Source organism: Oxyura jamaicensis, chromosome 14 (genome assembly GCF_011077185.1).
Source record: "Oxyura jamaicensis isolate SHBP4307 breed ruddy duck chromosome 14, BPBGC_Ojam_1.0, whole genome shotgun sequence".
In the NCBI taxonomy this organism is placed as follows: Eukaryota; Metazoa; Chordata; class Aves; order Anseriformes; family Anatidae; genus Oxyura; species Oxyura jamaicensis.
In genome coordinates this window covers 2875724-2901317 of record NC_048906.1, presented here as the reverse complement: position 1 = coordinate 2901317, position 25594 = coordinate 2875724, and the positions used below count along the sequence as shown (strand labels likewise).

The following is a 25594-nucleotide window of genomic DNA, read 5'->3' as shown; positions in this document are numbered from 1 at the left end:
GCTTGGCTTCAAACACGTGAACACCCTCCTGAGGCGTTCGCCAAGTCCCCGAAGCTAAAAAATGCTACGGACGGACCTGGGTTTACCCTCTCCTCGTGTGTGAGCCGTGTGGCCTGTGTCGAATAAGCAGAATGAAGAAAAAAAAGAAAAGAAAAAGTTGCCAGCACTCCCAGCTCTTGTAATTCACTCGGTTTTAGCCATCCGAGATGTTTTTGCTAACCTCCAGTGAGGAGGTTTCCTCTGCTCACCTTGAATAGAGCGGTGACGCTTTATACGTGAGCGCCTTGAAAAAGAGCCAAACGCACTTCATGGCAGGACGTGGAACCTCAAGGCAAAACTCCCACGACAGCAAATTGCTTTTCCCACAGGGCAGCCTCTCTCCAGGCACCAAGCATCGTGTCTTCGCAATGTACGACACGTCTTTTCCTGTTCTTCCTCCTCCCTGACCAGGAACCTTCATGAGGACCATCAGAAAGCGCCGACTGAAGCGATGCTGAGGAAGCCTTGAAGACTTCTCCTAAGTGCGGTTGGACGTGAGAAAGTTTCAGTGCCTCACAGAGCCCTTGAGAAGTGACAGATCCCGCTACACAATCCTGGGCGAGGCTTTTAAATCTGGGGTTTAAGATACTGCCGTTGCCTCCCCTTACTGCAACCAGCTGCTACAAGGCAACACGGAAATTGCAAAACGGCTCCGAAGCCAACGTCCCTGAGCAGAAGCCCAGGAACCTCCCGGGCTCAGGTGGCTGCCAGCCGCCCCCAGCCCTCCTGAAGCCACCCCTCGGCTCTGCGGAGGCCTCGCCAGAGACAAAAGGACAGCTCGGTCCCCACAGGTCAATCAAGGGGAGGTTTGTAATTAGCAGCCACAGGGGTGTTTTATACGGCCTCTGTTACGCGGCCGCTGGGAACGAGGCGGAGGCTACCACACGAGGCGGTGCAGAAATCGGGGAGCTCTGGGAGATGAGGAACCTGGCTCGCGTCTGCACGGGCACTTGAGATGCATGAGCCTCGATCCATCTCCATTACAAATCCTCTGAGCTCATCCTAGCATTACTTTCCCACATCAAGCAAAAGAGTTCACATGAGAAGCCCGCCTGGCTTCAGACGTTATCCAGATAAAGAGAAGGAGGAAAAGAGAAAATCCCCTGTATTACCTCGCTCGGCTCTCCCCGGGCCTTCTCTGACATCTTTGTTCTTTCAGACCTGGCATTTATGTGAAGACGTCTCGCCCCGATTAAACCTTGACGCGAAGCACCGCTACTTGCCGGCAGGGCAGGGGAGTTCTTGGTGTGCCGACGGACCCTCAGCACTCCCCGCGCTTCTCCCTTCCGGTGAGCGCGAGGCCTCGCGGGCGAGCATCCCGACCGCGTTCGACGCGATACGTTTCAACAGCAAGGCAACAGCGTGCGGCTTCTTTTAAAGAACGAGGAGGAACGTAAGCGAAAATCATATTCTACAAGCTCATTGAAAAAAAAAAACCCACCACACAACAAGCGGTGGAAGCGCTGGGCAAGCGGCACCGTCTGAGAACAAGGCGTGCTTTTGTTCCGCTGCTGTCTCAGGAAGGCATAGCTGGCAGCGCTACGAGCAGCAGAAACAAACCTCCCAAAATAACATCTGCAGCTCTTCTCCCCCCCAAGGGACGCAAAAACATTCGTTAAGTGCAGCTGAATTGCCCGTTACGGGGGCTCTAAGCCCCTCACACGGCCCTGACCTTATCTAACGGGGCAGCGCCCTCAGAGCCTTGTGTCAGAAGCCTTTAAGTTGGCTGCTTGTCGAAAGAGCCAGGGGATGGAAGAGCTGTGCAAGCCTTTGCACTCCGCAGCAGGAAAGGCAGAAGGCTAGAGAAGCAGATCGCACCGTTAAAACCCCTCCACGATAACCGAGGCTGAAGGCAACTCCTTTGAACCACTTATTGATGCCGAAAGAACCCGCCAATAAATAATAATAAATAAATAAATCGGCAACTCCCGCCCTCGCAGAACGACGCTCCTTGAAGAACTCCCGTCCAGGCGGCGAGGCAGCCAGCCGGCCTGGCAGATGTCACCCCACGGCCAAACCCGACGGAGCAAAACCCACGTCAAGGATCCCAGCGAGCTTCCACCGCTCACCTCCTCGGCCTCCAAGTCTCCGCGCTCCTCTCGCTAACCAGAAGAAGCCAACACCCCAGATGGCTGGGGAGAAGCAGCGGGGTGCGCATATGCTCCGCGCAGCCTGACAAAGCCAGGGTCCAGCCATCTCCTAAGCACGGCGCGAGACTTCCCCGCTACGGGGCCCTGCAGCTCTGCCACGGGACGGCTGCGCACACGTGGGCGAGGGCACAGCGACAAAACAACTTCTGGGTTTTGAGGCCGGGTGCCCTGCAAATCGTTTCTGCTTCGATTCCCAAAGGCACGAGTCCCCTGTCATTTCCTAAGTTAACGTGGAGCAGCTGGAGGCCAGGCTGGACGTGGCTACGTGTTATATTGTATAAAACGCCCTAAGCAAGGCGTTAAGATTACTGCTGGTGGTGAAACCAATGAAGAAAACCAAGACGACGGCTCCAGCGGAGAGGGATGCTAGGGGAAGTGCATTCGACTGAACGCCGCCACGGTCCCTGCGCTGCGGGAGCCGGAGCCCGTCCGTCCTTCTGCCCCACCACAACGTGGGAGAGCTTGCGTTTCTCCAGCGTCTACAAGCGGAAAGGCGACGGCAACCACGGGCGAGTTATCGGGCCCCGTGGAGGCAGAGCCTGGGCTTTCTCCCCCGGCCCCAGTAGCCCAGCCCGAATCCAGCCTGGCCCCAGCTGAGCGTGAAGGCGGGGGTAGGAGCGACCCAGGAAGGCCTTGGGTAGCCACGCGGGGCAGCCAGGCTGACAGCAAGCCCCCTCACGCCACCGAAGCGCTAACACCACCACACTTCACGCGCCGGGCTGAAAACCCAGCGCACACTCGTGCCTCCGCACCCCACCACCCTCCCTACACCCCCACGAGTCCCAGGGAGGTTTCGACGCTTGGGGACAGAGGAGAAGGAGACAGCCAGGACAGGGCAGACACGGGCACAGCTCCCCCCTCCAGCAACCCCCTGGAGCAGCCCTGCAGCCCTCTGCTTCCCCCCTGAGCCCCGAGCTCCTCAGAGCCCCCCAGGACCCCCAGTCCCTCACTTCCAGACCCTCCCCAACATCCCCAGAATACCCCTCGCACCCCCTGACCCCTACCAAGCCTCACCACCCCCACTACCTCCTTATCACCCCCATTAGCCCCCCATTACCCCCTTATAGCCCTACATTTTCTCCCCATAGCCCCTTATTGCCTTCTAATTGCCCCCATCTTCCCCCAGAGCCCCCTACTGCCCCCCATTGCCTCCCAGAGCCCCCCATTTCCCCCCAGAGCCCTCCATTTCCCCCCAGAGCCCTTCATTTCCCCCCAGAGCCTCCCACAGCCCCCCATTTTCCCCTCATTGCCCCCCAGAGCTCCCTATTGCCCCCCATTACCCCCCCATTTTCCCCCGCAGCCCCCCATTTCCCCCCAAGAGCCCTCCATTTCCCCTCAGGGCCCCCCCACGGCCCCCCATTTTCCCCTCCCGGCCGACCCCGGCCGCCGTACCCAGGCTCTGCCCCACCGGGGTGCTGAAGGGGTTCCCCAGCAGGAACTCCATCTTGGGATGACAACAAACAGCGGCCCGGCGGCCCGCCCTCCTCCCTCCCCCCTCCACCGCCCTGACTGGCAGCCGCCCGCGCCAATCCCCGATCGCTCTGCCGAGCGCGGCCCGCCTCCCCTCATCCCATTGGTTCTCTCCCGCACGACCCGTGTTTCTATAGGTTAAAGCGCGCGCCCGTCACTGTCAAAAGAAGGGCCCGCCCCCGCGGTGGTCCCGGCCCTTCCCTCGCCCTCTGGTTGATGGACAGCGGGGACGCCGCTAGCGGCGCTCCTCATTGGACAACGAGAACACCGTTCTGCAATATCATTGGTCAAACTCTACGTCAATCGTACGCTCCTCCTCCCGCCCCCAGGGCAGGCTGGGGGGCGCTGATTGGCTGACACGGTTTTCTCGCGCACTGATTAGCGGCCGGCCTTCCCACCCCTCTCCCGAGCGGTGAGGTCGTCACGTGACTTCCCCTAGCAACCGCTTCCAGGGCTTCCTTAGCAACCGGGGCAGGGGGCGGTGGGGCCTGGACTGGGCCTGGGCCTGGGCCTGAGCTCCGTGAGGGGCCTGGGAACGGCAGAGGCAGGGCATAGTCTGTGCCTGTTCCACTAGTGAAGGTGTCTGTGTGCGTTTGGACTCCATCTGACAGCCTTTACTGGGTTTCTGCATTAAATGTCTTCATAAAACTGCTGTGCTCTTTATAATTTTCCTCCTTCCGCAACTTTGTTTTGACTTCTGTTATGAAATCGGTGGTGAAAACTCAGCCAGCTGCTGCTGATAATTTTTTATCTGCTGTAAATACTGTGTAATTGCTCTGTAAATCAAACTTTCCCATAACCTTAAACATACCTTTTAAGACTAAATGCAAATGGTGCCCAGGGCCCTGAATATGCCCTCTCCACGAAGAGGGATTTCAGCAGCAGGTGCTGGGCCATGGCTGTTACAGGCTCTGCCCAGAGCCTCTTCCCTGCTCAGTTTATCTGGCCAGACTCTTAACATTCTCCACAGAAACCTCTCAGATGTGGTGAGAAGGCTGTGCTTTTTATCACAAAGTCACCTGGGTGACCTTGTGATAGAAGTCAAGCACATCTTTGGCATCAGCTGTAAGGTATCAGGTCTTCTTAATGCTCCACTGTGCTCTTTATTCCTTGGAATTATCATTGGCAGCTCAATGAACATTAGAAACAGTAGCCAGGCACAGGTTTTAATTTTCCTTTCTTTTCTGTCCATTAAGGCTGCTATCCTCTAAAAATGAGTCTGTCGTACAACAGCATCGAGCCAAATGTTATCGACGATGAAATGCTTCAGAAAGCGATTGAAGAGCAACGACCAGAGGATATAGTGAAACTCGCCGAAAGCGAAGGTATTGACTTCAGAGATGTGACGGAACTACAGCTCAGTTTTAGAAGTGAGTATTGGAACATATAAGTATATTAATTCACTTACCCTCCAACAGGTATTAAGTGGCTACCTAGCAATTAAACAATAGCAATTAGCTTGGGTTTGCTACGTGAAAAGTAAGGTCAGGACTTAGGTTTTAGTCATACTTCTATGAAGTAGTTTCACTTGAGAGGACTGGTGGCTTTGCTTGTGGGCAGCTTTAAAGCTGCTTCGCTTTATGCTGTTGTTGTCAGTGCTATTCTTATTTAACATCTATATTGTGGTGACACCTACAGGCCAGAGGCCTATTGGGCCCTCCTGTATGTGGCCAGATGAAATCCTGGGTGGGCTCCACCACCTCTGGTGATTATGTGAGAGCTCCGTGGTAGATTGTGGTGATTACAGTCCAATTTGGTAGCTTCCTTTAGCCATCCATAATATTATCACAAATCGCCTTTTACTGCCAAACCAGTCATAAACTTGCCTTCAGAAAATGAAGAGAAAGACCATTTGGTTCAATATTTGAGTGTTTTGGGGATATATAATTTCATGGACAAAATATTTGGTTATTCATTGCGTGCTCCAGTAAAATAATGCACATATTGGATGAGTTCCTCAGGACGTGCTCCCAATTACCTGATCCTGCGTGTATTTCTTTGCAAATACAAATGAGAGAACTGTGTGACTATTTTGTGCGTGCAGTTGAGTGCGTTACACTGTGCTCAATAAACAACAACAGCACCTAGTGAAATCTCCTGGGAAGCCATCGGGAGGAAGAGAATTGCGAGCAAGAGTTTTCTCTATTTTCTGTCACCTTGGTGCTAATGTTTTGCCGTAATGCCCACCAGCCTGCCCTTGTGGTTCTGTTTTTGGAGAAAGCTAAATGCGGTGATATTGATTAGTTCTAAACTGCCACCCTCACAGAAACATTAGATCCCAACTTGTTCTCCTGCGATGAAAATCCCAGGAGCAGGAGATTGAATTACAAAAGCAGTAGCCTGCCACCAGTAGCCTGAAAGTACAGCGAAAAGCAGAGTTTCATCCCAAACCTTGCTTTCAAAGCTGGAAAGGAAAATGAAGGTCAAGGCCTGCTAGTAGAGGATTCATAAAGCCACTCTTGAGTGCAGTCAGCATCCACTCAGCGACTCGTTGGCATCGCTGATGAGCAGTGTGTGCTGGTGCAGGACACTGAGGTTAACTGGGCTGCTTCTCTGAAATCGCATCCAGCCAGTGGACCTCTCAGCTCTCTAGGGCACTAGTCACACTGTTGTAAGCTGCTAAAAATCATTTCTGAGGTAAAACTGGATGTTTTTCCTTAAGAAATGTGGTACATCTGTTAAACTGAAAGCTGCCTCACCTGAAAAGCGGTTTTATTTTTTTCCTGTGCCCTTAGATATCCTGCAAATTGATAATCTGTGGCAGTTTGAGAGTCTGACCAAACTGCAGCTCGACAACAACGTCATTGAGAAGATAGAAGCTCTGGAGAGTCTGGTTCACCTTGTCTGGCTCGGTAACATACAGGCGTATGGGGCTGGATGCCTCCTCAGGTGCAAAGCAATCTGTAATAAAGCCAGGATGTCACATTCCTCCTCAAACACAACCGATAGGAGCTTTCCCAGGGAAGGCTGTTAGCTGTCGGTGTGTTTCCTCATTTGACTGTCAAATGTCAAAAGGCATGAATATCAGTGCTGCACAAAAATCCTTCAAATGTTTAAAAGCCTGGTTTTAATACATTTGGTGTGGCAGGAACAGGAAGCTGAGATTTCAAGGCTGTTTCCAGGTTTTGTACTTGTATTTTGAGGTGACGTTCAGATATATTTATGGAAATAGCTCTGTGACTTAGTCTGTATTCTCTTTTCAAAGGTAACGCAAGCATTTTGGAGCCTAGAACCCTCTAGAAGACAGTGCTGTCTTTACCTCTACATGCTTAAGGGCTTATTGTCTTTGTTGTCCCAGAAAGCACCTGTCCTTGTAGTCTTACCTGACTACCTTCAACTAAAAACTCAGGATACGGTCAGCAGCGTCACTCAGCGATGCGGGCTCTGATGCTGGGCCGATCAGTGACCTTGCTGCTACAGATTCATAGCAAACATCACTCGCTGGGAGCTGCAGCTTTGTTACTGCGTGGCAGTGTAAATATATCCTCACTTGCCACTGGCAACAGCATGGAGGCTTTGGCTCATAAGAACATCTTGAAATGTCTAATGAGTTCTTCCACCCTGTTGTCTGCACCGTTCTACTGCGCAGATGACTAACGCGCTTGTGAATCACCAGCTGATCACCACAGCGTAAGCAGAGTGTTTTGAAGCACTCTCATGGGTCTCAGCTTGCCCAAAGGTTGCGGTGGCTCAGCAGCTGCTGGGTGAATGTTGTAGCCATCCAGGGGCTAGGGTGATGCAGACCTCGTCACTGCTTTAGGACTCGTGAAACACTCAGCAGTGACTGGCCCGAGAGCAAAGGCTGCCCTTATTTGTGCTGAGTGTAGGCGTTAGGATAGAAGTTCTGGCAGGATGAGATGAGGAAATATTAATGAGCGAAATAGGTACGGTGAGTATGTCTCCATTGACAGCAGGGTGATTGAGAGCATGGAGCTGACATATGTTGGTCAGGGGAATTACCGTGATAGGGGGCTTTGGCATGGCAGGCAAGAGTCTGAAAGACACAAGGCAGGGAATGTCAAACTTGGCATGGAAATACCACCCTTTTAAGGGCCTTTCCCTGCCTCTTTTCTTGTATTTTGGTTTTCCCCATAAGGTAGAAATCACTGTGAGGTTGTTTATGTGGACTCTGTGTGGGATGTCTTCATTCTTCTTATATAAGAGTTGTGTGGGCAGTTGTAAGGACAAGTGTCTGTTGCTTCCCGACCCAAAGAATGACGATTTTATGCTCACCCTTTCCTGTGGGACACTGAACACCCCTGAGGAAAACATTGTGTGTAGACTCCTAAATCAAACCCAGGCTAAATGCAAGGATTGGATCAGGGTGTTCTGCTAGAAATGGTTTAACTTCTGCTTGGAAAACTTCTGATTTCTAAACTCTTCCCCAGACTTGTCCTTCAACAATATTGAAGTAATTGAGGGCCTGGATACCCTTGTCAAACTGCAGGACCTAAGCCTCTACAATAACAGAATATCTAAAATTGAGCACATGGACACGTTACAAGAGCTACAGATCTTCTCCATAGGAAAAAATAACCTGACCGCTCTGGAAGATGTGAGTGCTCGCTGTCTTTGCAATTGTTCCTTATCAAAGGATCAAATGTTCTAAAACTGGTGGCTGCCATCTGAGCAGGGGAAAATTCTCCTTAGGATTTCACTTTCTCAAGAGTCTCAGTTACGGTTTTGGTAAGCTGTCCGGCTGTAAAGTGCTTATTTCAGCTTTTTCTCCTGTAGATTATTTGCTCACGGGGACCTGGCTTTGCCACTGCTATCATCAGTGGGAAAAGTCCTCTTGGTTCCCATGAGAGCTGGAAAAGGAATAAGTAGCAACATTTGAAGAAAGGAGGGAGTGAAGGCTAGGATTTGTTAAGGGTTCTTTCTGAGGGCAGTTTACCAATGTGAGATCCATGATTTGTCCACCACCCGAAGGCTAAAGGCCTTCTTTCCACACCATCGTTTACACATTCACGATGTGTCTTTAAGTATTTCCTTTCCCCAAAGCATTAGAAACTTGCAATTTAATCTCGCCTGCGTTTGGCAGCTGAGCGAGCTGTGTATTGCAACAGAACTGCGATAAGAGCAATGAATTCCAGAACCGTGTGTTGCCATAGCACTAAGAAGTGCGGCATCTCTTTCCCATCGGCACAGGTGGTTTATCTCAGAAGGTTTAAGAAGCTGCGCACGCTGAATCTCACTGGGAACCCTTTCTGTGAAGAAGAGCAGTATGTGCTGTTTGTTGTTGCTCACATTCCAGATCTGGTATACTTGGACTTCAAACTCGTGAGTGACACCACAGTAAGTATGTCTGCGTCTCCTTGTCGTGAAATTGGGCACCAGCACGTTACAGAGCATTTGCTTTGTTGGTATGCCTGCAATATGGGGCTGCTTCCTCGCAGGAATTAGACCCATGGAAACATGCAGTGTTTATTCCACCTTCACCTAACAGCTGTGAGCCTGCAGGCCAAATTCTATCGAACCTGGCAGAGAGGTAGAGGTGTCAAAGGTATTATGTCTTCACAGGTTTTGTGAAAATCAGCAGCTGGCTGTGGGAGAGGGGCCTGGTTAATATTGCTGCAGAGATGCTGCAGTGTGAGTGCAAGACTTCTCAGAGGTCTGAGAATCTCAGAGATCAGTCTTGAGACAAAAGTCCCGAGGAAAGCAGGCTTGGTGGTCCTGCTGCTCACGGAGGGATTTGTTTCAGTAGTGGACTGACACATTATCCAGGCAAAGAAGTGCCATCCGAATGCATTTCCCAATCCTGATTTCTGAAAACGGCACCATACGTCAGCACTGGCAGCCCATGGGACTGCTTTTTGATCCCAGAACTGCAAGGAACACGGAGGTTTATTATTATTATCGTTGTTGTTATTTGTAATAACCAAAGAATGTGATTAATTTTAAATTTGCTTGGTACAGAGCAGCAGCTGTACTTGGAACATGCATGACTCTTACCATAGGACTGGGAGGGCTTTCCAGGTCACCGAGTCTAGTCCCTGCTTGTGCAGCCTGTATGCCATAGAATTGCAGTTAAGTTTGTCAAGCTTCAGTTGCAAGCTAATGAGGTTCTTGCCCCTGCTACTACCTTGCCATCCACTCCTCAGATGATCCATCTCCGCCCCAGTAGATGTATTAAACTCAGTAGCAAACCCAGTCAGAGCTCAAATTCAAAGTCAAAACAGGGCGTCCTGCTAAAAACAAATAAAGGAACAAACAAACAAAAACCCTAAAGATTAGGAAATTGGTAGATTAAAAGTTGCCTGGGACCGAATCAGTTCAGATGCACTGAATGCAGAGGCAGAGTAATATGTCAACAAAACGTGGGGCGAGGAATGGAGTAGAAACTTCATAAGTAGTTTAATAAAAAGACCACAAAGAAATGGAGGTGCAGATGTAATTTAGATGCGCTTTATAGAAAGATGGAATGCTTACGCTTAGATTTGTTGGGCAATGCTGGGTAATCTAATCAAATACCTTCTTTCTTTGTTTCTCAGCGAGAACTTGCTGTTTCAAAGTATCAATATCTCATTGACCCTCTGGAACTGGAGGAGGCCCAGGCCCTGGCTCAGCTGGAGGAGAAGTTGGCAAAGCAGAAGGAGCTGGAATACCACAAGGTGCGTGTTCTTCAGCTGGCTGTGTATTGTCTCAGGAGAAAGATGTGCAACAGATGTTGTCTCCTCCTGTACCTGCTTTAAGCTTTAATGAGAGGTTAACACTGTCTGTGCTAGAACTAGGCTAGGATTAATTTCTGATCTCCAAATCTCTTTTTTTGAATGAAAACAGAAACTGCCGTGAGTACGTATGATGTGGGGTAACATAATTCTTTTGGGTGAACAGTGAAACTGCAGATATAAACCATGAGAAGCTCTATAGTAAATCATACCCTGGGATCTTATCAGCCCGATGTGAGATTAAGAAAATTACCCATCCGAGGGAACTGTTAGTGTTCTCATGGTGCAGAGACTTTTCTCCTAAGTTAATGTTGGCTTTGTTTTGTTTTGTTTTATGGTTAAAGTCTCCAGGGCTTTGAGATTGTTATAGTCCTGTGAACAGACTGAAAACAAGGCTGGGAGGAAGGGTACTTTCAGTTATGGCCTGGCTCTGTGTTCCAGACTGCTAGAAGACCAGCCTGGCTGAAGAGCAGGAGGAGGTTAAGTGACAGGAAGGACACTTGCAGCTCTTTCCTCCCAGCCTCCCCGAAGCCCACTCACTCCTTACCCGCAAGGCTCAACAGTCTTGCAATACGTGGTTGTGTGTCATAGTGCTTTATTTAAGATGAAATAGTGTTTTCTGTCCTGCTAGAGAGTTCTAGCAGTAAAGCCACATGTGAACCCGGATGGTTTTCACTCCAGTTGCAGGGTGCTTTCATGGCCTGGTTGGTAAATCGGTTGTTGTGGTGTGACTGTGTCTGCACAGATCGTTACTTGCACAGCGCACCGGTGTTCCTCTGCTGCTAAAGAGCTTCTAGGAGAGACACATCCTAAGGACTGGCAGAAGGTTAGCACTCTCTATTTTACTTATATTGCTCTGATTCTTTTCAAAGAGAGCCTTTGTTGAGTACCTGAATGGATCATTCCTGTTTGACAGTTTGTATGCAGAGGATACAGAAGCTGCCAAACTGGCTTACCTCCCTGGAGTGGATGACCTGCTGCAGGCATATCCTTCCTGGGTTTAAAAAACCTAGAGCTAAAACCTAATGACTTGAGTTAAGAAGGAGGTGCATCCGCAGGGACTCTTCATCCGTTGCTTTTGTCCAGGACTGAAAGCTACATTGATCTAAGATCTGAGACTTTCTGTGTTCAATTTTGGAGCGGTGCCAGAAAAACACTGCGAGACCATGAGACCACTGACAGCTTTAAGGCTTGATATCTCATGAAATATGAGGGCTACAAACAAATGGTTTGTATTACTGGCAAGCTGGCCAGCCCAGCTTGAAGCAAGCTATTTGTATAACTGCTCGCTTCTGTCACCGACAGGTCATGAGATTCCAGCGTTTCAAACTCTCCCCATTGTAATTACCATATTCCTTTCCCTTCACTTGAATCAAACATAATTTCAGTAGTCTTCTTTTCTGACCCTTCAAGAATCAAGGCTTTGTGCTGTCTTTAAGTCTGGAATCCACTTAAAGTTTAAAATGAGCTGTAAGATAAATCTCTGTCAGTTCGATTGTAAGAGCGCAGTCGCTAAAATCATGTTGAAATTGAAGTGGTAGGAGATGGGAACAGACTAATCAGAATTATATGAGTTGCATATCTCATGACCTGCCAGAGCTGGCTACATGAAGTTTTCAGGCCAGCACATTTTTCTGATCATTGCTCCTACACGGGGGATCAGAAAGCAGACACTTTTATTTTTTTTTATTTCTCATTCAGATTAATAGAGCATTGTCAAGGCCAGTAACTTGACCTTCCTTAAAATTGCATTACACTGTTGGGGAAAAATGCATCATGGCTTAACTACAATACACTCTAGAAACGATTCCATTGCCAAGATAATAGCAGAAGAAAAATTGTCGTTATTTTTGTGATGCTACCAAGTCAGTAGTTTATTCTGTGCTCTGGCTGTAGGCTCCAAAGCTGTATTTATTAACTCCACAGACACTGTGTTCACACTTGTGAAGACGGATAGGGTTGTAGGCTTCATTCTGCTGCTATGTCAGAAACAAGTCAGAGATGTGTATGCATTTCCTTTTTGTCCTCAAGGCCTTTTTCCCCTCAAGCTGCCACAGCGTTCTCCGTACCCCTAAGGCAGCAAAATTCTATGCAGAGAATGTGATCCAGTCCTGCCAGGGACAGAACAGGAGGAAGTCTGGTGCCAGCACAACCACAGAGTTTACATAACAGTAGCTTGTAAGTCATTGCCCACATTTACAGAGCTAGAAATGCTTGTTGCTCCACTGAACAAACAAAATACCTTGACTCTGGTGTCACATACAGGAAAGATTTTGTTTCAGTTTGTGAGAACCTATTTAACTACGGTCTGAAAGAGTATGAAAAACGAGAAGCTGAAGTCTCTGAGTTCTACGAAGGCCTTCATGAAGCGTTAACAGCCAACCAACGAGAAGGGAGGAAAATAATCCTAGATTTTGAAAATAAGATCAAAGAGGTAATTTTCTTTATACTTTTATTAGTTTGTTACATCATATACTAGCTTTCAGTTTTACTGAGAACTAGGTAACTCCATTAAAATTAGGATAACGGACCTGGATTTATACTGCAGTAACAGGAGTCAGTGCCTGGTCCCTAATTGCCGAGTCACAGAATGGCTGGGGTTGGAAGGGAGCTCTCTGGCCTGATAAAAAGAAATATAGCATCATATGTATAAAAAGTATCAACCTGTACCAAGATGTTATGGTAGCTAATACTCTGACACGTGTTCTGATTTTCTGGGTGAGTTGGACTCGATGATCCTTGTGAGTCCCGTCCAACTTGGGATATTCTATGATTCTAAGATAATGACATTAACTGACATGAGGTTTTAGGGCTCTATAAAGAAAAAGGATTTGGGGTTGGAAGTTTCAGCTCTTTTATCAAACCACAACCAAGACTGACGGCTTTTATCTATGCTGGAAGTGGAAATTTAGTGTAGGACAAAGTTAATATGCCATAGTGTTATCTCATTGTCTGTGAGATACCTGTCTGTTGTCCAGGTTCATCAAGGCTTTACGGGAAAAAAAGATGGTTAAACATCTCATTGCCACACAGAAATTACTGATCTTTACAAAAATGAAAATGCTGAACCTGTCCATTCAATATTTTTGATGCTATTGATTATAAAAAAGTGGGGGTTATCAGTGTTAATGGCACTTGTCTTCTGTCTGAGGCCTCCAGCAGCTCTTCCTCCATTGAAAAATAGGGAAGAAAAGGAAATTGTAGGTTATTCCATTTGTTTTCAAGTCGTTTTCTGATTCAGTTCATTTGGTCAACAACAGTTCAAAGATCTTTAACAAAAAAAAATCAGGTAAAGCTGTTGTAACGTATTTCTAGTCCTGTTTTAAAGCAGAAAAATCTTTTTTTTTTTCGTTCTGCTCAACTACAGCCATCCATTGTGGCTGCTCAGGGCATAGCTTCCAGCTGGATCCCCACGTAACCAGGTATAATAGATGGATCATTTTTTGTTTCCACAGAAAAAAAAAAAAAAAAATCAAGGGGGCTAAAGCCTGGTAAAACTGTCAGCTGAGCAGAACGAGTCCCTGACAACTGACACCAGGCAGAGTCACGAGCGCTCGCTCTTTGAAAACCGGGTCACGTTCATTTAGGTGCCTTGTCAGGAGCTGGCAACCTGCTGAGTCACTGTCCCCTCGTCCTTGAACCCTGCTGACTCATGCTGGCAAACGGGCTCTGGCAACTGCAGTCGGGACGTTAGCTGGCGGGTTTGTCAGAAGGCAACTGATAGAGATTGATGTGCGTACTCAGTTAACTAGTACTTGATTCCCAGTAGGTCCTCTGTAACAAATATATATAAATAATAGATTTATATATGGCTAAGGACAGATTTTGACAGTTCATCTTTGTCTGGTAGCCTACAGACTCCGCCATGGATCGAGCTGCCAGGACAGGACACGGTGGTCAGGGTGGACAGTTTTCACATAAATACTGCAAGAGTCAGCACCCAAGCTGAGCGCTGTCTTTTAGCAGTCATTCGAAGCAATGGAGAAGTTTAAAAAGTGCAAAGGTCCCAGCAGACTGAAATTTGTCAACCGTTCTTAGGGGCTGTTTGGCTGGCTGTAATCCTTTCACGCAAGCTTGGACAACCTGTAAAATTTTTGTTTGGCTCTCTGAAGTTGGCTAGGGAGCAAAGAAGCATTAAAGGCCTCGACCTTTAAAGTTCCTGCTTCCAGAGGTGTGGTTCGGATGGCTTGGGAGCTTTTTGGGGCTTCCCCACTTCCTTATATTAGAAAAGAAAATATCTTGCTCTCCCCTTCCCCACTTTTAACGCTGCAAAATTTGGATACTCTGTTTTCAGAAACAAGTCTTGGCAATGCTTTTGGTCAGAATTCACTCTTTTAGCCTATTCTTTTTCCTCTCAGGAGGGCTGGATTAGACACCCCAAGATGTGTATTTTTTCCTCCTATTAATATTTGATTCTTAACGTGTTTTGAGCGGATTTGAAAATAATACATTGCTCAGCACAAGAGGATTTTTTTTTTTTGGATCCAATAAATAATAAATCTTGTCTGATACAAAACTGACGTCAATATTTAATTGTGAAGGGGCAATAAATCCATGCTGTAAGAGGAAGTCAGGCAATGATAGGTATCCCATATTCAGAATACCAAATCCTGACCCTATGGAAGTCAATCTAGATTCTCCTCGACAGAAAGGGGACCAGGATTTAGGCCTGCATTTCTATTTCAGAGTAATTGTTAATCTCTTCTTCATGGCCAGCAATGTCAAGAGTCTAATACCTAATACATATTTTACTTGAAATGTGTCAGAAGGGAGCCAAAGTTGGAAGCTGAGAAAGGGCAAAGTCATCTGGTGACTGGAGGATGAAGTGTTTTCACCAGTGTCACTGCCTTGCACAGGATCGTTTACCCCGGAGCATACCTCAGCACTGTTGTCTTCCCAGTATGTAAATCCGGAGACTTACTGAATCATCACATTTCATTTCAGCTAATCAGCAGCAGGAACTTTTCTCACATATGTAACAAGTTAATTAAATTGCAATGGAGTGCTGAACACAAACTGTAAGTAATTTATGTATCTCTGTGTTTAGAGGCTGGATGAGATTCATCATGCCACTAGTTACAATATTGCTGAGTCTAAACGAGTGGAGTACAACGAGGACATACTTCAGCTGTCAGAGACACTCATGACCTTGGAAATGCAAACAGTTGACCAGCTGGAGGTAAGGTTCAAGCACATACCTGTTAAGCCTCCCATCCAGGATGCAGGGGGGGCGTTTTCCTGTTGCTGCACCCCTCTGCATTGTAGCCCATTGCACAAAGAGGGGAGTACAATTCTTCCAGTCAGGCTGCTGTTCTGCCTAAATCTCAGGGTTGATCTGGGTGGTGTCAGGCCCTGGACATTGATATGTTGCAACAGATTTCTGTTCCTCCGAGCAGAGCGCGGTATTTCCTTCACATCTATCCAAGCTGATTCCCAAAGCTTCAGAGAAAGGGAGTTGGAGTTGTTCAGTCGTTTCACAGGACTGTGTACAGAAGTCTCGGCATGGTATGGGATATGCATTTGGGATTCTAGAAGTGTAATTCTTTGAAGCTGATCCTCGCTATGAATAAGATTACACACGTTCCTGCTCAGCCTACCGCATTTGCTTGCATAATAGCTGCCTTTTTTCTCCCCAGACTTTTCCTCAAAAACTAGGGCAGGGCTCCTAATGTGCATCTTCATTTAAAAACAACAACAAACAAAAAGCCCTAATCTATTATAAGCTAACAGGCAGGATCTGCAGCCTTTATGCAAGCAGATGCAGCAGTTTACTTCTGTGAACGTGTGTGACAGAAAGCAGGAGCTCAAAATGGATTCCTTACTGCATCAGGATTGCGCCTTTTAATGCTTTCTGAATTGCTCCTAATATATCTGCAATCACTGGTGGAAAGATCAGAAGCATTCCTGTGTGCATGCCCTTCTGGATTTACAGGATTTGGGTGGCTGTAACTGTTTTATCAAGACAGTAAGTGCAACACTTAACAGATTCTCCGGCAGCCATTTTTGAGAGAGGCGCTAGGCAGCAGCAATTTTAGGTTCTGAGGACTAAAACAAAAGCTGCAGTAAGCCTAGGCACTGCTTATTGCCTCTGACAAGAGGCTTTTCAGATACACAAGGAGACTGCAGCATGGCAGCGTGCAGGAGTACAGCACGCTCCGTGCGTTACGTGAGGGTTCAAAGCGATCGGCTGAGCTGCTCCAGAGACCAGGTGAGTATCATTCAGTCAACTTCTCTCTAGAAAGCTGGTTCTGATTTTCTGTCCCTGAATGAGAAAAAAACTCTTGCAACTTTCAAACAATTTACATGCTTGAGGCAGTTCATTTTCCGACTGTGCTAATAACAGCAGTGAGTCCAAATTATAATCAGTTTTAGGCTCTTCTTGGATTCCTTTTCATGTTCAGGGAAGTGTTCATTGTAACGTTTCCTCTTTTTCCTTCTGTTAAGGAACTAATAAAGGATTTTGAAAAAAACATCGCTGCCATAGCATCAACATTCATGGAAAACGTTAAAGGGATATATCCTTTTGGCAGCGTGTTGGTGTGGACGTCTGAGGGAGGTACGTATGCCTCACTCCTAAATCCGTAACTGAGCCCTTGGAATAGAACCGCATTATTTTTAGTCAACAGAAAAGCCGTTTTCCCAGCTTTGCAGGAATGGCCATTTAAAGTGCCCGAAGTCTTTCTTGGAGACTTTGGAAAGCACAAAGGGCTCTGGCTAAGTTCTCCTGTACTGAAATTCTGTAGGACTTGGACAGCTTTCTCCCCTGTAAGAATCTTGCTTTTTTCCTTCAAGCATGCATGACACAACTCTTGGAAGACCTGGTCAGGCTGTTTTCTATCTGCTTTCTTGCCAAAGAAGTAACCGCAGTTCTTCCTGAAGCTTCTTTAAATGGTCTTCATTTTTGTGTTACTGTCTTCTGAACAACGTGAGATAAGAACAGCAAAGTACTTCGGTGACAGTTTACGCTATATAAATAAATCTGTTGGCGTGGTGCAAATAATTGGCATATTCAGAGCTTGGCTTTTATCCTGAGAGGCCTCCCTCGGTTTCCTCTGCAAACCCAGGCACGGTCTCAGTGTAATATACGGCAGCGAGGATGAGACCTGATGTGAGCTGTGATTAAGAGCAGAAAGTGCAAATCCTGACATCACAGCAGCTTCTGGCAGCAGCTCGGCTGTTTCCCTTGGAAGCCTGCTGTGAGGACACAGGACACCAGAGTGCTTTTCTGCATGCCTGCATTAGGACTGGCAGCTCTCTTTCACGTAGTCGCTTTTTCCAAGCCTCAGCTTCTCGTTACAGGGGGTCCAGTTTCATCTCTAAAAGTGAATGGGTGTGCTCAGCCTTTTCCTTAACCATCTTCTATACGATGGCCCAGTGCCGGGACCTGGAAAACCGTCACCATGAAAAGCTGCTGGAGATCTCCATCAACACACTGGAGAAATCAATCAAGAATGAGCTTGACGAGGATCTTCCAGATGACATTCGTGGGGTGAGCACGCCAAATAATTCACCTCCACGAAGGAGTCAGCGAGAAGAGGAGGCCACGGCCTTTTCTCGGAAGGGATTTCCAGGAGGTTCAGTACAGCTAGAGCTAGGCCTACACCAGAACGTAGCTTCCTTAGAGGAGGTCCCAGCTGCCTGGCTGAACCGCAGTGCTGCTGGGCATCTCTGCTGACTAGGACAGAGGATGACTGCACTGCAGGTTTCCCTGGGCTCTGCAAGAGCTGGTGGCAGCAGCCCAGGAGAGGTGCTGAGCAAATCTCTCTTGCCTCCAGCACAGCTCTCTTCTCTGGCTGATTTCCAGACAGCCCCAACCCAGCAGGCACTTAGGCACTCTGCTGCACTTGAAGCTGGTTTTGTTCAGATTCTCCCTGCTTCTCCCAGGGGAACCAAACACCACTTCTTTGCAGGGGGGCTCTGTTTGCCTCAGTGATTTCAGGAGCAGTCTCCCACCCCTTAGCTGTTCCGGAGGCAGGACACGACATTTCAAACGCAGCCTCCCACCGCAGCCCCAGTCTTGCTCTGATCTCAAAGATCCCAGGAGCCTTTCAGAAAGCACAAAGATCATTGCAGTGCTCCAGTCAGCAATGCTGCTGACCTTTTTGCCTCTGTTATTCCTTCGCTTAGTGGCTAATTGACTTGAGTTTTGCATTCGCTGTGTTTTCGCTCTGTCCGGATTATCCCAGCCCCCCCATTACTCTGGGTAATCAAGAGCTGACAGACACAAAACAGACCCCTCAGTCCCCCGGGGGAGCTCCCTGCTTTATGGGCTGTGCAGATGGCTGCAGTTACGCACCGTTGCTGTGCACCCATTTTGCCTCGCTGCCATCCATTTCCACAGAGAAGCAATCTTCATTTGTTCAACAGCTGCACTTGGCTGCAGGAGGAGAGTCATTACGCTTTAGCAAAGCCACCCTCTATTTAGAGCCACGGGAGAAGTCACTGCTTTGATTAGAAGCCGGGACTCTCCAAAATGAAGATTTACAGCCGGCGTCAGCAGCGCAAGAGAGCCTTCCAAGTGCGATTTTCCACTTCCCGCAGCTGCTGGGGTGGGCGAGCTGGAGCTCAAGCTCATGCAGCCTTGCTCCGACAGCAACTGCCCGCAGGGGCAGCCATGTGCTGCGAGGCAGCGAGCCCACAGCGGGCAGCTGCCCCCTGCTCAAGCAGGTGAGGCCGAGGATGCTGCCTCAGTTTCCCCATCTGCACTAGGGAGAACGCTCCAGCGCAGCGAGGCTTCGTGTCCTCGTGGAGGGCAGAGCACTGGATTCACCCTGATGACTAGGGCTTTGTCGGTCTGAAACAGAGGTCTATTTTCTTCCCCCAAGCACTGCAGTTGGTCTGCTGCTCCTTCTGAGCTCTGATGCTTTTGCTGTGCACCCGCCCCCCTCCCCTGATCCGCTCACGTTACCTCCTAGCTCCTCGGGGACAAAACCACCCTCGTCAACACGGTCAACACGTCCCACAACGTCCACCTGCTGAAGATCGATATGCGGGAGTGTGACATCCTCAGCAACACCTATCGCTGGCAGGCTTCTGTGACGGGGAAGGTAAGGGGCCTTCGTGCTCACGTGGGGCTGGGGCACGGCTGGGTCTGCCCCAGGTGGTGGGGATGCTGCTGCAGGAGACACTCCCTAACCTCTGCCGGAGCTCTCGGTGCTGCAGCCAGGGACGCTGGCCAGCCCGTGGGTGCACTGCTTGGTTTCAATCTGTCCAGGCTTTCCAAAATGAGATCGACAGAAACCGCAGCCGTGTCAAAGAGATTTTCCAATACATCGACAATCTCCAGGAGCAGCTGGATAACAACCTCCAGGAGCAGCTGGAGAACATAGAGCTCCTGGAGCCACCAGAGTAGGTCTGCCAGGGGCTGGACAGCCGCCTTTGGGTGCGCACAGGGCAGCCCCCGCGGCACAGCACCCAGAAGGGACGGCTGCCCCTCTGTGCCTGAGTTGTCTAGCACATTTCAGGCCAAAGCCGTGCTCCTTCCCTCCGGCCATAAGCTGCAAATAAAAGATACTTCTTGTCTCCAGAAAAGCAGATGAAGCTTTGTCTCTCCCATCCCATTGGCACGAAGCCCATTCAGTGCTCGGGCCTGGTCACGAGGGGTTATGGCTCAGCTGTGAGCGGATGGAACCAAATCACCGCAGCACATCACGCCTGAAAGCTTTAGTACCTGTGAGCACAGTGACAGGAACCTGTGATCCGCAGGCACACGGCAGCAGCCGGGGAGAGGAGCGCTCTCCATCAAACCACCCCCAGAATAACAGCAGGTTTCCAGCTCAGCAAGCACAAGGCTGGCTGGCGCTCTGCGTGCCTAGGAGCCTCGTCTTCTCACCACCTCTTGCAAAAGCAGCTTTCTGCAGCGTGAGCAGAGCAGCCCCCAGCTAGCAGGGAGGGAAATCAATGGTTCCTCAGGAGCTCACACGCTGCTGCTCGCAACAGCCAAGCGAGGAGTCATTAATTCCCCTCCTTGCTCGGTGACAGCAGCTGCTACGCTCACATGTGGGCAGCTTCTGAGAAATGATGCTGGCCAGGGCGGTACTGCTCGAGGCGAGCAGCAAGGAAAGAGGTGGGAAGGTTAAATGAAAGGGTGGCTGCACACGAGCTCTGGGGAGAGGCCAGGTCTCCTGAAAGCCCTGTAGCTGGCGCTGCCTTGACGTACAGATTTAGCTGCGAGTACCCTGTGCTTCTGAAGATGGCTGGAGCCCAGGTTTCCCCCGGTCTCGTTTCCAGGGCTGCATAAATCAGCTCCCTGCTACTCCTGGGCTGCAAGGACAGGGCAGCTAGCGCAGACAGGCTCACAAAGAGATGCAGGGGGAGCAGAGCTTGTGGTAGCTACTGCCTGTTTGGTTCTGCTCGTGTTTTTGTCTGCCTGCAGCCATTCCTGCACCTGCCTAGAGCTTGGCACTTGGGAACCCACGCCGCGGTTTGGCGATTGAAACAAAGAAATACTCAGCAGCATTAGCTTTCTGTATCTAGCAGGGGCGTGCCTTTAATCAAACAGAAAGACCCTGGTGTTACACGCAGGCACACTGAGGGATGAAGAACAGATGCAGCCGAGTCTGTTTTCAGATTTCCATAACAAGTGCGTGTCAGGAGCTGGCAGCTCTGAAGACATGTGGCATATGCTGGGTGTGTCTGTGCCGTGCCCTGCCCAGGAAGCTGTTTCTTTCCCGGGAGCTCATCAGATGAATTCCAGACAGCGGTAACGGACAGGGCTGCTGCCTCCAACACGCAGAGGGAGCTCACCTTGACCTTTCCTCCTTGCAGGCTCAAAACTGCTGGCGCTGCACTGCAGCAGGCAGTCCAAGCAAGGAGCTGCCCGCAGTCGCAGCTCCTCAGCTCAAGGCTGATCCCAGAGGCGTGGTGGCGGCGTGGCGGTGACCATCCCTGGGTCACAGCAGCGACTCACAGCTGTGCGTTCTCCTCCTACACCCGGCCCAGCAGCCTTAGTCCTGCAACAGCTTGTGTTTTACAGTGGAGCTCTCTGAGCAGAGGTGAACAAAGAGAGTCCCAGCTGCCGCACGAGCGCGCAGCTCGCACAGATCGTAGTCGTGGGCCCACTCCACCTTGCCCCACCGCTGAATCTGAAGGAGAGGAGGAACGTGAGTCAGTTCAGAAGGGGATTATGCACCGAGCTGCTCAGCAGCTCAGCCTCCCCTTTCCTGTCTGTGAAACATGGGAAGCTGCCCAGGAGGTGCTGACTGCTGGGGTAGGGAGAACTCCAGAGGAATTAAGGTGGAAGGACACGCTTCATCTCTAGTGGGCTCTGAGGCAAAACCCCTTAAGGGATGATGAAAACATTCCCATCAATTTCAGCCGCTTTGGGGTCAGGGAGAGCTTCACGCCAGGCCAGTTTCCAGCCTGTGCTCTCACAGCAAGCAAGCTATTAGTTTGGTGTCTAGCAAGGCCTCCAGGCTGGAAAACCCACAGCAAGAGAAACCATCCACGACTTTGCGCTCCAGGTTCAAGAGGGAGAAAATCAGCCATCTGGGTTCTGCGCAAGGAAACCGGCAGCCCCAGGAGCCCTCCGGGCGGCTGCGCCCGTCACACTGCTCTACGGCAGCGTGCTCCAAACCCTCTCAAACGGGGAGGCTGGCAGAGTGGAACCTCTCCCGTAATAGCAGGCCCTTCCCTTGGCAGTTATTTGTGGTGGGGGGGGGTGCGTTTGTCATGCTGAGATTATTGCTCTGGGAATGATAGGGTTGTTCTGTACCAATTTACCTGGTATTCTTCCTCCAGCCGAGACAGAAGCACGGCTTCCTCTACGGTAATGTGCCTGTCAATCAGGCCCATGGACAGAATCAGAGATTTCAGCTGGGTGATTACATATTCTATACCTGGAAGGGAAATAACCCCAAACAAACAAGATTCAGGGTTGTTTTCTGCAGCATTACAGCAGCGTCTCCACAGGCTCTGAAGGGACAGCTGCGATGTGGTACCTCCTCAGGGAGGTCACCAGGCCAGCGGCAGCTCCTGCTCGCAGTCAGACTCTTTTAAGAGCCAAACGTGCCGTTAGCAGCAGACACAAAGCACCGGCCACTGTCACTGCCGTGACCTCGACACCCCGATCATCTCGGGGAAAAAACGTTGCAGCTCTTCTCTCCCACGAGGAGCAGCCTCTCCTGCTCTCGCGCAGCCCCCGCGGAGCGCTCCGCCAGCCCAGCCCCTCTCACCTTGCAGAGCCCACATGTTGTAGGAGGCCAGGTGGCTGATGAAGGTGTCCCTGGTGCCGGCTGGGATGTTCGGCCCCATGATGCTGGTGGAGGAACCGATTGCCACGTTGTACCTGGAACGATCGCACGGCCCCTTAGAAACACGCTGGGTTTATGGATCTCGTGGTTCTGAGGCACAAGCGCTAAAGCTGCTGGCCTCAGGAGGGCAGGGCACAAGTAAAGAGAAAGATCTTTGACCAGGCCAAACAGCAGGGTAAACAGGAAGATCTTTTTAAGGAAAACCCCTTACCTTTTCTCAGCCCAGGCAACGATGGGATCCCATTCGTTTCTCTGCAGCTCTGCCAAGGCAGCCGGCTCCTCCACGCGATAGCTGGGACATGGCACAACAAAGCCCCGCTGGGCATCAGCCCGCAGGGCTGTCGGACTGCCCTGCCGGGCTGGGGCACCCCGGGAAGGAAGCTGAGCCCTCCGCAGCCCCCGGGCCTTTTGCCCACCCCATGGTAGCAGCTGCAGCGAGCAGGAACAATCCCCTCACCCTTCCCTGAGTTCAGAGCTTCTCATTGTTCTAGGGAGGATGATTCCGCCTTACTCTATAACACAGCAAACCGTCCAACAGAAAATCGCAGCGGGCAGCCTGAAGCCAGCCATGGGATGCAGCAAGGCTTAGTGGTTGCAGCAGGAGACGTGCCCCAGGGAACTCTTTGTGGGGGACCCAGTGTCTCAGCCCGGTGCTCCCCGGTGCCAGCTGCCACCCTGCCCAGCCCCGTGTGACCACAGCCGCCAAGAGCAGGGGGAGGCTCGTTTCCCTCATCCCACAGGAGCGGAGCAGCTGCCACGGGCACCTCAGAGGCTGGGACTTGGGTAGGCTTCATCCTGCAGCCATGGGGACTTGAAGGAATTAAGGGCGGTTTGCTGCTGGTACAGGGAATCTGAGCTTCCTGCACCTTTACAGAACTGGGGTGCAGATCCCCCCAAGCCTTTAACCGCTGTTAGCTTTTCCCCAAGGAAATCTTCATTTCTTGCAGCCCCTGCCCAGCAAGGACACCTCCAAAACTGAGTTCAGCAGATCCCTGTCCTCCCTCATACCTATGCCCTGTCAGCGCGTGGAGTTCCACCAGGTTGCAAACGCAGGACTGCCCTAACTAATCCGAACCCGGACAGACCAGAACCCTGCAGCGACTTGGTTAGGGCAGACATTTTCCCCTCAGTTCCCCCCAGCTGCCTTTCCGAACACTGCACTGCCACAGGACCGCCTCGCCTCTGGTGCAGGGGGTGTCCCGCTCTCCTACCAGACGGTGTCGGTCTCCAGGAACTTCACGGCTGCACGGATCAGCTGCCCTTTGCTTCGCTGCGTGGGATTGTCCAGAGCCGTGTTGCACAGCGTGGTCTGTGGGACAAAAGCGGTTTTAAGGCACTGTTACTCAAGGCTTGGGGAAGCAGCAGCTGCCACTGCACAAGGCTGAGCAGAAGCAGAGGAATTTGAGGCAAAGAACTGAGAAGCTCGGCTAAAACGGAGGTGGAGAGACAACACGTGGCTCATGCAATAGGAATCTTCTCACGGGCCTCCACCGTGATCAGGACAAGCTGCTCCCTCCGTGCTCTGTGTCTGGAGGCCATTCTTAAGCCCCAGCGCTCTGACCTGCCGTGCTCACCAGGTGCATGGTGTAGAACTTGATGGTGTCTTTCTGGGAGTCCCATTCTGTTGCCACTGCGATGGCCAAGGCCTCGCTGGGGACGGTGAAGAGCTTGGCCTGTGGAGTTTTCAGCTTCCGGTGGTCCAGGTTTATTTCAAAGCCTCCTGGGGAAATCAGAGTAGAAATCCTGGGGAATTAAAGAGGAGCAGGCACTAAGGAACAACGGACAGCCCCGCGGAGGGAGCGGGCTCAGAGCTGGAGCTGAGGGGAGCGAGGGATCAGCAGCTTCCCACCACCATCATCATGCTGACGTGGCTTTCCCCCTAACGATCGCGGAAACCTTCCCTCCGCGTGGTTTTGCTAGAGATGAGGAAAGGACGAAGCACGCTGGTGGCAAACACCCTGCTCTGCAGGCACGCCGCTGCCTCGTGGTGGTAACCCCCTGCCTGCCCCAGAGGCCGCGCTCACCTTCTCCTTGCGAGATGCTCACGTTCTGGTAAAACCTCTTCCTCTCTGGGGGAGAAAAAAAGCGTTGAAAGGGCAGGTACAGGACGATCGGTCCCCTCCCCTGCTCCCCATCACGGATCAGAACAGAGGGAACCCTTGGTGCTCTCACGGGCCTGGCCTCATCACAAAACCTTGCTCATTCAGCCACCTCCAAGCCCATTCTGTTTCAGAGAGCTCCACTCAACCGGGGAAGCGCCGTGAAACCGGTGGACGCCCCCAGCAAGCCCACGGGAGCAGGTTTCTTACAGGCGCTGCCTGGAGGCACCGACAGCTGGATGCTGCAGGACAGCCGGATGGCGCGGGGGCAGCTGAGCCACCAGGGGAGCATCCACCGCCCTCAGCCCCACATTCTGCCCCCGCAGCTCTGCTCCGGCGCGCTCCTCGTCCTCTTGTCTTGCTCGCTCCAGGCAGGAGGAACCTGCGAGCCGTTCCCCTGGCCATCGCAGCCGGATCGTAAATGCTGAGCCCACAGATCTACCTCCGGAGCTGGGAAGGGCACGGGCCGGGCTGCAGGGGCTGTTACCGTGTGCCGCTCGCTACCTACGCGAGGATTTGCTCCGGCTCAGCCACCTGCAAGCTGTGTGGACGCAGAAAGCCCCACGCTGCGTTCCCAGCCCGGGGAAGACCGACGGGCACGCGCCCAGGAGGAGCCCTGGGTCACCTCAGCCCCCCCACGAGCCACCGACACCCTAAAGCTGGTTGTGCCGTCGTCCCCACGTCCCCAGCAAGGTCCACGAAGGGGACAGGCAGCCCCGCATACCCTGAGTCGCCCCTGGGGGGGGCTCTGTCGCCCACCCCCCAAATAAAAAAGGGGAAAGCCCCAAAGCGGAGGAGCAGCAGCAGCAAAGGCAGGCCCTAAAGCTGGGCCTGGGAGTCGGGGGAAGCCCTTGTTTGGGGGGGAGTTTACCCTTTTTAAGGGGGATTGTTACCTTTTTTTAAAGGGGGATTGTTAA

General features: G+C 50.8%; 3 protein-coding genes across 6 annotated transcripts in view; 1 reads left to right on the top strand and 2 right to left on the bottom strand.

The window, feature by feature from the left end:
* Positions 1 to 3697, bottom strand: part of TOM1L2 (target of myb1 like 2 membrane trafficking protein) — a 49326-nt gene extending 45629 nt beyond the window's left edge. Inside the window, exon 1 of the mRNA XM_035339383.1 lies at positions 3582 to 3697. Coding sequence (XP_035195274.1) covers positions 3582 to 3633 — 52 coding nt within the window. The 5' untranslated portion in view covers positions 3634 to 3697. The remainder of the gene's footprint in view (positions 1 to 3581) is intronic.
* Positions 3698 to 4090: 393 nt separating this feature from the next.
* DRC3 (dynein regulatory complex subunit 3) lies at positions 4091 to 19861 on the top strand. Of its 4 annotated transcripts, none has more exons than XM_035339754.1 (13): positions 4091 to 4186; positions 4856 to 5029; positions 6395 to 6511; positions 8048 to 8214; positions 8808 to 8954; positions 10151 to 10270; positions 11200 to 11312; positions 12587 to 12761; positions 15375 to 15506; positions 16772 to 16842; positions 17693 to 17816; positions 19243 to 19374; positions 19542 to 19861. In XM_035339754.1, exons 2-13 carry the CDS (start codon positions 4873 to 4875, stop codon positions 19677 to 19679), a joined length of 1593 nt encoding a protein of 530 aa, XP_035195645.1. In that variant the 5' UTR covers positions 4091 to 4186; positions 4856 to 4872; the 3' UTR covers positions 19680 to 19861. The 4 variants fall into 4 exon arrangements, with proteins under 4 accessions (XP_035195645.1, XP_035195643.1, XP_035195647.1 ...); XM_035339752.1 differs by having other exon boundaries at positions 4096 to 4246; XM_035339753.1 differs by having other exon boundaries at positions 4112 to 4250.
* A 929-nt stretch (positions 19862 to 20790) lies between these two features.
* Positions 20791 to 24969, bottom strand: ATPAF2 (ATP synthase mitochondrial F1 complex assembly factor 2). Its single transcript, XM_035339803.1, has 9 exons — positions 24888 to 24969; positions 24716 to 24776; positions 24603 to 24673; positions 24153 to 24298; positions 23790 to 23887; positions 22790 to 22870; positions 22501 to 22613; positions 22049 to 22164; positions 20791 to 21411 (listed from the first exon to the last, which is right to left on the bottom strand). Exons 1-9 carry the CDS (start codon positions 24967 to 24969, stop codon positions 21274 to 21276), a joined length of 906 nt encoding a protein of 301 aa, XP_035195694.1. The 3' UTR covers positions 20791 to 21273.
* Positions 24970 to 25594: the final 625 nt, after the last annotated feature.

What these genes read in the sequence shown, in the direction of transcription:
- ATPAF2 (XM_035339803.1), bottom strand. Translation starts at nt 24,969, where the DNA reads ATGCTCCCCTGGTGGCTCAGCTGCCCCCGCGCCATCCGGCTGTCCTGC. An exon ending in GTTCCCTCTGTTCTGATCCG is followed by an intron (nt 24,674 to 24,715) that starts TGATGGGGAGCA and finishes CCTGTACCTGCC; the next exon opens with CTTTCAACGCTTTTTTTCTC. An exon ending in CTGGAGACCGACACCGTCTG is followed by an intron (nt 22,871 to 23,789) that starts GTAGGAGAGCGG and finishes GCCATGTCCCAG; the next exon opens with CTATCGCGTGGAGGAGCCGG.
- DRC3 (XM_035339754.1), top strand. Translation starts at nt 4,873, where the DNA reads ATGAGTCTGTCGTACAACAGCATCGAGCCAAATGTTATCGACGATGAA. An exon ending in AAACAGTTGACCAGCTGGAG is followed by an intron (nt 15,507 to 16,771) that starts GTAAGGTTCAAG and finishes CCTTCTGTTAAG; the next exon opens with GAACTAATAAAGGATTTTGA. An exon ending in ATGGAAAACGTTAAAGGGAT is followed by an intron (nt 16,843 to 17,692) that starts ATATCCTTTTGG and finishes CATCTTCTATAC; the next exon opens with GATGGCCCAGTGCCGGGACC.